At 45.4% G+C, this 13,157-nt stretch overlaps 1 protein-coding gene across 2 annotated transcripts in view; it reads right to left on the reverse strand.

The window, feature by feature from the left end:
• LOC111846958 (histone deacetylase 9-B) overlaps nucleotides 1-13,048 on the reverse strand; it is a 40,715-nt gene extending 27,667 nt beyond the window's left edge. The window contains exons 1-2 of one of the 2 annotated variants that reach the window (XM_023817717.2): nucleotides 12,838-13,048; nucleotides 10,826-10,869 (exon numbers count right to left, since the gene is read on the reverse strand). In XM_023817717.2, coding sequence (XP_023673485.2) covers nucleotides 10,826-10,847 — 22 coding nt within the window. In that variant the 5' untranslated portion in view covers nucleotides 10,848-10,869; nucleotides 12,838-13,048. Of the gene's footprint in view, nucleotides 1-1,230; nucleotides 1,388-10,825; nucleotides 10,870-12,837 lie in introns of those variants that run through there. The other variant, XM_023817718.2, reaches the window with a different exon arrangement.
• Between the last annotated feature and the right edge of the window lie 109 nt (nucleotides 13,049-13,157).

A 13,157-nucleotide genomic window follows, 5' to 3' on the forward strand; every position in this document is an offset into this window, starting at 1 on the left:
CAGAGTCCTGGGGCTGGGTTGGGGGGGTGGTCCGGATGCTGCTCTGGCTCCCACGCAGCGCAGAAAGCGCTTTAAAGCAACAGAACACATTCGCCGGCTAAACGGCAACATGTTTTGTCCCATTAGCCAAAAATGAAAGTAATTTACCACCACCGTGGAATACAAACCCCACCAAGGCCTGCTGCTGCTTTACCAGAGGGACTCTACAATGGCTTTTGCTGTCAGAGACCTCAGACGATTTCCAGCCAATGGATAGTGGGGAGCTGTCGAACACTAGCTTGGCCCCGCCTCCCATCGCTTCCTATTGGCTAAAACTGGACTGATTGGAACCATAATCTGTAGTTTCAAAGGCATTCCTACATAATTCACTGGTTCTCAATGGTAATCATATATAATGCATGCTTTTAGCAGATGCCTTTATCGAAAGTAACACACATTCGGGGGTTAAGGGCCTTTGCTCAAAGGCCCAGCTGTCGATGATGGGATTTGAACCGGTGACCCTCCGATCACAGGCCCCCGCTGAGCCACACACCAGCCCCCTCTTTCAAACATTTGCTACTTCTGTTCTGCTTCGGCTCTGAAGCATCGGCAGAATACAAATCCCTTTCAGTTTTTATTCTGTTACACTGTAAAACCGTGATCTCGAACCCGAGCCGTTGCCACCCCTGCAGATAACCCTGCACCAGTCCTGTCCACACATCTCCCAGCTGGCTAATATTCACCAGACTCCCGCGCCTCCCGTCTCACCGAGTACCCCCCCCCCCCACACCCGGGGGACCATCGATTTTCGTCTGGGGGACGGATCTGCTGGAAAAAGCTTTTTAAAGCTCCGTCGATTGTCCCTGTTTTCCCAGAGGTTATTTCCAGCCTCTGACAAACAACCTGCACCCAGATCCAAAATAAGCAGGGGGTGTCACACAGCAAGAAAAGACATCCAGTAATATGGCTTAAAAACCGTGTCTGAACTGCATGTTTAAATACGCAATTCAAACAAAAATGCATAAAATAAATACTGTACAGAGAAACATCAATATCAAGTTATATTGTGATATTCTTCTTTAGTATGGATGTTTCCCATATTCTGTATAAATACCCTGATACCCCCACCCGAATGCAATGAAAAATTCATATACACCCACCAGATGATCCCCTTCACTATTGGTGAACAGATATCACAGGTCAGATTACCCAAAAAAGCCAGACTTTCGGAGTAGCACCTCATTAACATACCAGTCGATCCCTTTGCCAGGGGTTCGCTTCTGCTCTTTCCTGGTCACAAGAAGGTGTAACAAGCCCCCCAGGACTGAAATTCCCCCTTCGGGACTCTTGACCCACATCCCGTACGTGTCCGAGTCGGACTCCCCAAATCCAGCGCAGTGACTGCGGTGTATGATTGTGATTGGTTATATTGGCCACGGAAACTCTGCTTGACGTTTCTCGTATTACCCTGATAGTTTAGGTCAGGCCTATTCTCGAAACATGTCTGGGGGGAGGGTTGGGGTGGCTTCTGACCCCCAGTAAAACTCCCCAGGGGAATTCCCCTTGTCTTAGGAAGCTCAGGCTTCCTTCTGCGCCATTGTCCCTCCGAGTCGACCTTGTGCCGCTGTTTATTCTCGCATGACGGCTCTTCCTTGGGGGGGTCCCCCGTGCACCAGGCTGCTCTTCCTCTTCAGGACCACACCCAGTAGGCAGGGGTCCATGACAGCCTGTGTCACCCTTCTGCTCCATCAACTCGGACCCCAGACTGCAGTGCCCAATCAAAGGGCTCCACCATTATTGCCCAGTGAGCTAATTAGTGATGTCCTCCAGGGGGCGAGCTGGAGCACCGAATGATTGTCATGGATGCAAGAGCGCAGTAACACTGGGTATCTTTTATGTACTTTTTTAATGCTAACTTCAGAAATGCACTCTGATGTCATTTTTAGGCTATACTGATATAATTTAGGAAAAATACATCTTATTTCTATTTGTGAACATTTTTGGTGATCAGATGCTGGAACCTTAAGATGGATGTTCCTGAGACCAAGTACAAAAGAAAATCATAAACTTCCATCTTTTAGAGTCCCTTCCATTATGCACATATACTGTATTGTGATATATGTATTGCAGTAAAGTTTAACTGTTACTCAATATCCTTGAGTAATAGAGAAATTTCAACTGGATATTTGAATTCAGCACAACAAAATGCTGTAAGATTCATCTGTTTTGATTCATGTGATGAAAAAGAAATCAAAAACTTGTTGCCCAGTGTAATGACATAACTGGTCCCAGTCAGTTTTGCTGACACATTCCTCATGCATATGCTCCCGACACACCAGTCTCAGACTGACCACCAGGGGGCGGGGTGTAGGGGTCAAAAGTCATGCTACTAAGTGGGGAGCCAGAGATAACTGCAGAGGTGGCTGACCTGCCCACAGCTCCCAAAAAAAAAACCCTCTTGCACTTCCACTTCTGCCCTGAAGGGGCAGAAGTGTTAACTTCAGTTAACTTCAGTTAGCGGTAGTGGGGAAAATATGGGAAAATACAGGAACAGATTAAGGAACGTCACGTCTCAGGATGCCTGTAATTGCTTCTATGTGCTTCTTTCGCCATGCTGATAAATCCTTAATGAGCATCTCCTGCTAGCAACACTTACACACACGCTCTGTCATGCTCTTATAAATACACACACACACGGCCATTAGTGTCTCATGCATTATTCACACGGGCTTGCAAATACGCCAAAGACTTGCTGTCCTGTGACTCGCACCCGTGCTCACACAGCTCTGGGCGAATTTCATCTGTGTCACATTTACATGTATAATCCTGCAAATGCAGAGTAACAAACACACTAAAGGTGCAAACCATTGCTAGGCTTCCATTGTCCCCAACCAAATGCAGTTGTTGTACCTCAAATATAATAAGAATTATGCAATTATACAACATGTCTTAGCTGTTGCAAACATTTACTTTGGGCTGGCCTTATAAATATCTGATGTGACCTAACAGAGCTCGAAAAATTGATTCTTATCTAGCGATATACAGAAGTGCATGAAAATTTTACGTGAAGAACACTGCTGATATCCATGTGCGGTATATATCTGGGCATGTGTAGAAAATATGAGCTTTTCTTGGCCTGCTGACATCAAAACGGGTAGGTAAAATACCTGACTGGTCACGCCGAAATTGTCAAAGACCCACGGGGTCAGGCAGGAAATCCCTGACCTATCAATCACGGCCATAAAGACAAAAGGTCTGGAGAAAGGATGAGCGTTCTCCGATGCGTTCCAAGATGTGACGAGAGAGCATCCAAGTACCAGAGCAGGCTGTTTGGGTGAAATATGCAAATGAGAGGAATCGAGAACGAATCGGTTTTCAGTTTAACATCTGATCTGCACCTGGGTTAAACCACAGCACCCACCTGTGTGGGCGGAGACTCAGTGTCCCTTCAACACAGACGGGCAGCTGCGATTGGCTGATATTACATTAATGCACTTACCCTAGCAACCACTGTCCTAATGTGGCACAAATGTCATACATCTCATGTAAATTTTAATCAAGCACCGACAAGTCACAGAAGACGCGGATCAGGGTGGGGGGGGGGGGGGCGGCATGGGGGGGCAACGCCGGGGTCTGACAGCTGCCAGTAGAGACACACAGTACATTGACCAGGGATGTGCATGATTCATTTCACATTGAGAAGGTTCCTGGCATTCCGGAATAATCATCCATCTTGAGCAAAATAGCGTTCCGGACTGCCTGGCCGTCTTGCTGTCACAGGACTGGCAGGAAACACATGGGTGCCACTGAATAACTAAACATCCCATCGTGGGGCAGCTGAGGGGCAGAGAGGAGATGTTTCTGCCTCCAGACTCTAAACTAAGCCCATGTACCAGAACAGGCTGGTGGCACGATGGTCTGGACTCCTCTGGGCAACCTGCCTGCTCTCCCCCTCCTCCACCCACCAATCAAAGATGTCCGGATTCTCGGCTGCTGGAGGGAAGCCGCCTGTTTGGAGTCTGGGCGTAGCCCGGCAACACACATTCCAGCTACGGAAGCACCTAAAGAAATCCACCATCGTTTCCGATGCCCTCTTTACAACAGCGGAGTTCAAATTAACCTTAAATAACTGTACACCAAAGCGAACGTCATCGTGACTGCGGCATAGGTGTGGTCTGCGAGCCAACCGACCCCACCCCCATCTCCCAGGAGACCGGGAGAAGCAGGGGGTTGGCTCAGGTGATGGCCGCCCTCACTCGCTCCTGGGAGAACAACATGTCACCATCACTGGTGCCATGACAACAACAACAACAACAACAAAAACACGCTTAACAACCTTGCATTCATATGCCTGTGGCAGTTTCCAGGAGTCTCTTAAAACAGAGTCTGCGTGTTAAATTATCAAGTACTTTGCTCACCATAATACTCAGATAATAAGATACCCAGATAAGTAAAGTTAATACTGATTATCTATTCATTTCTAAATACTTTATCATTGTGTACATTGAGTGGCTATACAGGAGAATAATCTGTAATTGTGTCTGGAAGGTCATTAGTTTGAATCCCACGGCAAGCAGAGTCGTCACATCACACTTGGGCCCTTGAACAAGGCCCTTAACCCTGAAAAGTATCCCAGGAATGCTAGAAAAATGGCTGACACTGTGCAGAAATGACCAACCCCAAACTCGTAGGAGAGCAAGTCAGGATATGCAGGAACACACTTCATCTCAAGGCTCACACGCTATGAGCAATTTAGAGACGCCAATTCTCCACATCACACATTTTTGGACTGCTGGAGGAAGCCCACGCAAATATGGGGAAGTGGAACACTGAGCCACTGTGCATATCCATATTCACTCTCTATTATCACAAATGTAATTATATACTGCGTGAAGACAAACACATAGGCTGTGAGATTATACAAGTATCATCTGAGTATTCCGCCTGGTAGCATTCTGATTAACAAAAAAACACATTCTGTATAAATTTGCTTATACTAAACAGAAGGGCAACCAGTAGAACTAATAATGACAGAAATTAAACATTATTCTGCTCCTTATTAAAAAAATAGAACAAATGCACTCCAATTAAATTTATAAAGCAGATTAAAGACCAGAGTAATCCGAAGACAATTAACCGTTTAATTAGTTAGCGCACCCGAGGTGTTTATGTATGCTATGAGACAGTGTTGCATCATCGCATGCAACGCTGCCAGACAGCGGGAGGTTTGCGGCCCTTCCTCCTGGGACAACTTGCCCGGGTCTCTGAAGCACCTTGTGGCAGCAGATAGAATCATATTTACCATCAGAGTAAAGCCTTCCTCAAGGGCCAGATAAGATAGATGGTGGGCGGCTTGTGATCGGAAGGTTGCTGGTTCAAATCCCATTGCTGGCAGAGTGATGTCACCGTGGGGCCCTTGAGCATGGCCATTATGCCCGGCTACTCCAGGGACTGGATGGCCCTGCTTTGATCCTCATTTGTATGTTGCTTTGGAGAAGCATTTGCATTATATATGTAAGAAGTTGCAGTTTGGGTCCCAACCAGAAGGGGGAGTGGAACCAATCTGATTAAGGATGTACTCAAACTAAGTGATCCATACTGTGCTCCAGCACATTTGATGGCCAAAGTTTGTTTGATTACTGTGATTGCTCCGTACCGTACGACCTCTTCAAGCGGACCCAGGCACAGTACACATCTAGTGCGATCACTAACCATGCCCAGGTACGGAACCCAGACATGACATCAATGACACACGCTTGTGCACATGTACACTATACATGAACCCGACCCAGAAGGAATGAATCACGTAGGCTTTGCAGATTGTAATATTTTCTTCCGCAAAATCTGTTCCAACACGACAAGTATAGCTTGGGTAGCAAAACCTTTCACAAACATGGCGGCAAAGTATCACTTTCGGCTACGGCGGAAGTGTAGTGTTTGCAGAAAATTTGGAATGACGAGAGTAAGCAGGAACAACTGGATGCAACACACTCTGAGATATTTGGTAAAATGTGGGACTACCTTCTTATATGTGCGGCACAAATGAATAAAACCTGCTGCGTTGCATACTAGACAAATCTATGTGTGTCATCACCCCCAAAATGACCCCAAATAAGCCACAAAATAAGGACATTAATCATAAATTCCATTGTGCTGTGCGATAGTGCTTTCCTTCCTATGCTTTCTCCCGCACAAAAAAAGTCGCACAGTGATGACAAAACCTTCCTGGGGCCTTGATCGTTAAGCGCAATGTGAGCACAGACCAATGGAGGTGGGGGGGGGGGGGGGGACCATCGTGCTCAGGCACGGAACAAGGGAACCAGGCCAAGTGTAAGTAAGACCTACGATGGAAGAAGCCACCATAAATAAATCTCATTATGTGACCTTCACCGTACCTGTGCTCTCGTGTATCTTCCATTGCTGAAGACCATTTCCAACACTCAACAGCAGAAGTACAGAGGATGATACAGAATCCCCTGTTCTTGTCGTGTCAATGGAAACCGTTCTCGTCCCTCCCCAACATATCAAGGATACATTGGTTGCATGCTTGCCGAATGGGACCAATCCCACGATTCATTGCACCCCAAGTTTGTTCTTGGAAGGCAAGTTAGCAAGACTGGTCTTGCGAAGACCACAAGTACGGTCTTTGCGTTCTTGGTATTGAGATTTGCTCTGTGTCTCCCTGCTAGCTAATTAGGGTTAGAGGTCACATGCTGAGCTTCACATTTCCAGTGAACACACTGAACAACTAAAGATCTCATACAAGCAGCAGAGACAGCATGCAGGCAAATACCCCATTTTACAAACTCACAGCTATTCCAAAAATTTCCCCTCTCTGTTTTTTTGAGGGTTATGAAGCTAAACTGTGCGTGGGAATGACAGATGACGAAGATGCGAATCGAAGACTTAAAAAAACGGAGGTTCCCCCTTTCTAAAAAAGGCCCGGATATATCTGTGCACTAAAAACCACCACCGAGAAGAAAGTGAAACGCAGAAGCAGCTGATGCCGGGACGCGAACAGAGCCCACATTTACGCCATAAAAACACACCTGTGCATCTTCGTGCAAAAAGCGCCAAACTGTCGACAGCGATCGCCTCGCCCGTTTCATATTCGTACCTATAAAGCGGCAGATTTTGTAATGCCTGCATGTTTATCATACGGGTGTCAAACAGCTCCCCCTGGGACCGGGGGGGCCCCCAGCTCAGCGCTGCACTCCGACAGCATGAGCAACAGGGGAGCAGAGAGGGAGCCCGTGGTGTTCATACCCAAACCGCGGCGTAACCCCAGCACATCTACAGCCTCCAAAAGATGGATATGGAAGCTAATCTTCCTCTCTGCCTCCTGGGGACACCCCCGCGCTGGAAGCCCGGCAAGAGGGCTCCCCTGCCGCTTAACCGACGGTTCGTGTCGATGGAAACCGCGAGGCGATTTTCCCTAAAGGCTCTGATTCCGAATCTACCTATAAAACATTCCCTTTGTAAAACTTTCGGAATGATTTTGCACCGCGAACCAGCATAAGGTTATATAAAACCTTTACTGTTGAGACGTGCAACATTAAAAAAATGACTCAATCTGCGTGCCTTCAAACATCAGTACATTTATCTTCAGTTCATTGTATGTCCGGTTTTCCAGGGATCCGGAGCGTTTCCCAGGAGGCCGAAGCTGTGCGGAAAGGCAGACCGCAGACAATCGGTGAGAGACACAGACTCCGAGGGCAGTTTGCCGTCAGCGATTCAGGGCGTCATTGGAATGTGGGAGGAAGGAAGAAACCCACAAAAAAGCTGCAGACACGCAGACAGACACACACACAGACAGACACACACAGCTGGAGCCACTTTTGAAGCTGCACCACTGGAATACTAAATAAATGTAGGCTAATTTATTACGTTCAGTTTAGTTCAATTTAAAAAAATGAAATTTCATGTCTTCAAATACATTATGAATATTAAACCACTACATTTTAATTTAAGAACATTTCCACAAAGCACTATTTTTAATAAGGACAAGAAAATACTTATAAAAATTAATGATAAACATTTTATTACTCTATTAAGCGGGGGTGATTTTAGGATTTGATTTTTAGGGGGTCAGCCCCTATGAAATATGGGACAAATCGCTAAAAGGACAAAAAAAGACCGGCTGTAGCCTCCCTTGCCTGTGGTATTAAACATGTAAAAGATGCGGCTAACAGCAAAACTCAAATAGTTGTTTTTAAAAGCCAAATTCCAGATTGAATGTGCGTCACCTTATTAGGCCAAATAATACTGTCACAACTGCTTACATAATTAGAAACAATAAGAAACAGAGCAGTTAAGGAGATGAGGACCCAGGCTCCCAACTCGGAAGAAATACAGAGGACCGCGTCACGCGACAGGTGACGCACGGGAACCGACTGGGCGCCGCGCGCGTTTCATCATGCGCTGCCCTGCTGATCTCAGGCGGCCTCGCTAACGCGTCCGCGCAGCATCCGCCTATGTGCCCGAATACGGGCGCCCGAACGCATTACCGCGCATTCGCATGCAGTCGGAAAAAAGAGACATATTTTTAAAAACGCAGCTTTGCAAACCAGGACACAGGGAGCACCACAGAAGAATGTATTTTACAGCGAAAGGGTGCGTCATACAACATCGAGACCCACCACACGAGCCCGGCCAGTACACCTTCACCTTTTATCATTGCCTGCTGCGCGGACATGTTACACAATATTGCTGCGTATGTAATCGTATTTGCCATATGCTCTGTCCTAACAGTAGATGAAATAAAATCAGACAGTAGAATGCAGGCCTACTTTATTGTTTTACTTATACTTGTATTCGTTTATTTAGCATGGTTTTGATTAGATTTTATATTTTTAAACTGGCATAAAACAAGAAATTCAAATAGTTGCTTAAGAACTGCATTATAAAGCTCCACTCATCGAGTCGAAAATTCACATTCTGTGCTGAAACTACTCACCCCCAAGGGAAAATGGACTCCACACATTGTCCCCCCCCCCCCCCCCCCCATGAGAAATCCTCTATCTAACATTGTGTGTGTGTGTGTGTGTGTGTGTGTGTGTGTGTGTGTTTTACCATAGGAATAAAACAGTACAATTGATCATTCTATGAGATCAGCTTCCACATGATAAGCGCTCATGTGTAGCCTAGCATTACTATTCAAAGAAGCACTAATGATTTTTCGATTTGAAACAGCGGAGTTTCACATAACTCTTTAAATAAACTTAGCATATAAATGTATTTTTCACTGTCTGCCTATTTCTCATATATCCCTGCATGTTATCCAAGGGGCAGCACCACCATCCATCCATCCGTCCATTTTCTATGCCCACTTGCAGAGTTGGAAAGTTCAGGTCCAGAAAGTAAAATCCATACCAGGATTTTGTTTCAATTACCAACCGTCTGATTAATCTGTGACTGTAACTCTATCCTCAACTGGTTGGTTGGAGCGAAATCTTGGTCTGGAGTTTTACTTTCTGGACCTGCACTATCCAGCTCTGCCTGCTTGTCCTAACTTTATATATCATAAATCCTTCCTGTTTCAGCATGAGCTGGACTTGTTGCCATCAGATTAAAAACTTAAGGATGGATGGCTAGCTTTCCTCCCCCATTTATCCAGCCTACAGGGCACTACCCCCCGCCCCGCCCCCCCGCCACACATCAGCACATCAGACGGGGGATAGATAACAGTGTCACTGAGCAGCCCTCTCCTTACCCATCTGTCCACACACTTCACATGTCAGAGTGCCGCCCCCACTCCGGCAACCCACCCACCCCGCACCTGACAGGAGGAGCCATCTGTTAGCCTCGCTCGGCCAAGAACGCGTCTTAGTTATGAAATTATCGCTAAAGTAGATCACAGGAGGTCTAAAAATACACTTTCGACATAATGCTGTCAAGTATAAATGTCAGACGAGCGAGGGACTGATCGAATGATGAAATGTCACCCAGGAATTACCCAGAGGAGTGTTGCCCGTGGCGGGACGAGGAAACTCGGAGGGGGGGGAGCGTTTTATTCTTTTTTTACAGAGTGTGAAATGACCGTCCACAGTGTCCGACAAAGTGCCTCCGCATGGGAATCAAAAAGAACACCGTAAAAAACCAGACTGAAACATCTGACTCAGTCCACAGAAGAACCCTAATCCTCAGCTATAAAGAAAATGAGATTCCTAAAACTTTTTTGCAGTTTTTTTTTTTTTGGGGGGGGGGGGGGGGGGGGGGGCTATGGCAACACCATTCACCACGAATTAGGGATGTTTTTAACTGCTAATCAAATTCCAGCCCTATTGTCCAAACAAAGGGAAGAGGGAGACGAATCTGAACGCGTCATGCTGGAATGTGCAGTCACACTGTGCCACGCAGCGGCGGCTGCTCAGGTAACCCAGACCTCTCACATCCCAGCAAACTTCCCAGCTCAGTATAACACAAAAAAGACGGTAACACACACACACACACACACAACGTCTGTCCAACTCAGACCAAATCTAATTACGCTTTCCTTTAAATCAACTAATAAAGAAACAGAACCCGCTGTCATTTATGCTATATTTTTAATCTTGGAGGCCCTGAGTATTTAAAAGTCAATGGTATATGAGAAAAAAAAATTTCAGGACGAAAAATAAATCATGGCAATGGAGCCACAAAGGTTATCAAAGAGCACTGAGACTGCGAGACCTTGTACGTTTATAAGCTATATAAACTCAAGATATTAATAGGATATGAATGTAGATCATAGCCATCTACCTTCTGCAGAAGCTTAAATTTGTCACCATGTCGGTTAAGAGGCATTAGAAGATACAAAGCGAAAGATGCCAGTGTTCAAGATGAAAAGCCCTGGAACGACACCTACCTGAATATTCAGGAGAGTTCATATTAGCAGAGGCAGGAAAGCTCCTGTAGAGAGATACAGCCACCTGTTAGTTGTGAAGCACCGGCAGCTCAAACCGCTGAGCAGCAGGCAGGTGGAGTCACGCCCACGTGGATATTACACCTGAAATGATGCACCTGCGGGCCGAAGCGTCCGCCACCGAAAGGGGTGGGGTGACACGCACTTGCGCACTGTGACCAGCAGAGGGCGGAACACACGCGGACACCTGATCTGGCGCTCAGGGCTGAATACGCAGACCCTATCAGGTCACTCTGCTGCAAGCTCCGGGGACACACCACACCACTTTAGAGCAACAGATACCAGCTTATATTATTTCCTAAAGCACTAAGTGACGATATGTGTACAAACATTGGCAGAGAGTACACCACCAGGTGTCTGGGTCTGATGCATAAAGATTCCACAGCCGTACGTGGAAAAACACACACAAATCTAATTTACCTTTAATTTATTTTGTGAGCCTGCGATATTCTAGAGAAACAGAAACATCAGCGCGTGAATTTTATCCACACTTTTGTGTGATTTTCAAACGTTGCCCCTTAACTGTTTAAAGGAGAAGCACCCACAAAGGCAAAGTTAAGATTACATTTCAACACTGTCGAACCAAAGCCTCGCGGGACGTTTTACTGCAAATCCCACTGCTGACAAGCTATAACTTCGTCCGTACAAACTAACCATTAAGGAAAACCTATCTACTCATCTGTCATTAATTTATCTCGTATGTGACCCTCGTTATGGTCCTCGTGAAAATTACAACGTAAGACCATATGCCTGCGTCCATCTACCCTACGTTGCCTGTGAACCACATCACGACGGAACCCCAAGGGTTTAATCCGGAATCTCCAGAATCAAATTGGAAAATCCCTTTGGATCACAAATAATCCGGCTCTGCTAGACGGCCCATATCTGGTGACACACATTCGACCCGACTTCTATCAGAAACAGCTGGTAAATTATACAGCTGCAAATTACCGCTAGAGCATCACCCTGCTATAAGGCAACTATCATTAACTCCTCCAGATGGCTTGTGATTCTACTGCCCCCATTTGACGAACAACCTTTCCTGCAATAATAATAATAATAATTATAATAATAATGATGATAATGATGATAATAATAATAATAATAATAATGCAGACAGAAGTACAGAAGACATGCACTAAGCGCGGGCCCATAATTTTCATCTTCTCTTTAAACTAATTTCTTTCTTTCAAAGCAAACACAACTCCAAAACGAGTTAACTCACTTTTATAAAGGAGTTAACTGAAACAGTTGTTATGCGCGATTAAAAAAGCAGCTGTTCCTCCGTATACTGCATTTTACCCCAATTCAATTGATAAAACGCGCACGTCTATACCAAGGTCTCATTTGCTGGATGCTAATCGGGTCTATTTTTAGTCCAGACGTTGCATCGTTTTCGCGGCGCAGTGTGCCCAGAATATTTCAAAACATATAATTATACAACGTTTATTTAGATGAAATGGTGATCTCCCGTACAATAATGCGTTTGGATTGACCATTATTAATTTGTTTCTTTTTCGTTGGAGAGCAGCAACAACGACATCTGACCGCCAAAGTGTTTTACATAGTATTTGTAAAGGCTAAAATGTACTGGTGGATTGAATAAATATTCATTATATGCGGCTAAAAATAAAAAGTTTTTTGCTTCACGTATCAGATTTGTCACGGAAACCGTACACGTTTAACGATTACTGTCTACTCTTGTTGTACATAAATATGTATGTCGATATTTATTTCATTAATTGTAATTACATGCATGTTATAAGTCATATTTACCTCTACAGTAACCATAGGCACATTTTTTCACGATGACTGTAAATTACTAAGGGTATTTTTTTAAAAACTATTAAAATATTTGCATTATCACTGTTCTCTCATTTAATTCAAAGTTGGATAATTTGACCAGTCCGCAAGGCATAAATCCGCAGAGAGAGAAACGCGCATCACTGTCTTACCTTTAGCTCTGCTGCAGTTTGAGTTCACAGGGAGGATATACGGCTGTCCAAAAGACGACCAGGACGGCTATTCCCGTTGTGTGACAATGTGCATCTCTACGCCGCAATCACAACGCAGCGCACGAAGAAAAGCGACTGGGGAAGATGGTTTTCAAACCGCAGCGCCTGCTATAGATGCGATCGCTGCCTGTGGCGGCATGAGTACAGCGGGCTAAAAATAGCATCAAAGTAGACAGCAGGGCCAGTAATATCGTTTACACAATGGAGGGAAGCGAAGTTGCCTGCCTCTTCACGTAAACGCGCATGTACTCCTAAATAAA

The sequence above is a fragment of the Paramormyrops kingsleyae genome, chromosome 23, assembly GCF_048594095.1.
Source record: "Paramormyrops kingsleyae isolate MSU_618 chromosome 23, PKINGS_0.4, whole genome shotgun sequence".
NCBI lineage: Eukaryota > Metazoa > Chordata > Actinopteri > Osteoglossiformes > Mormyridae > Paramormyrops > Paramormyrops kingsleyae.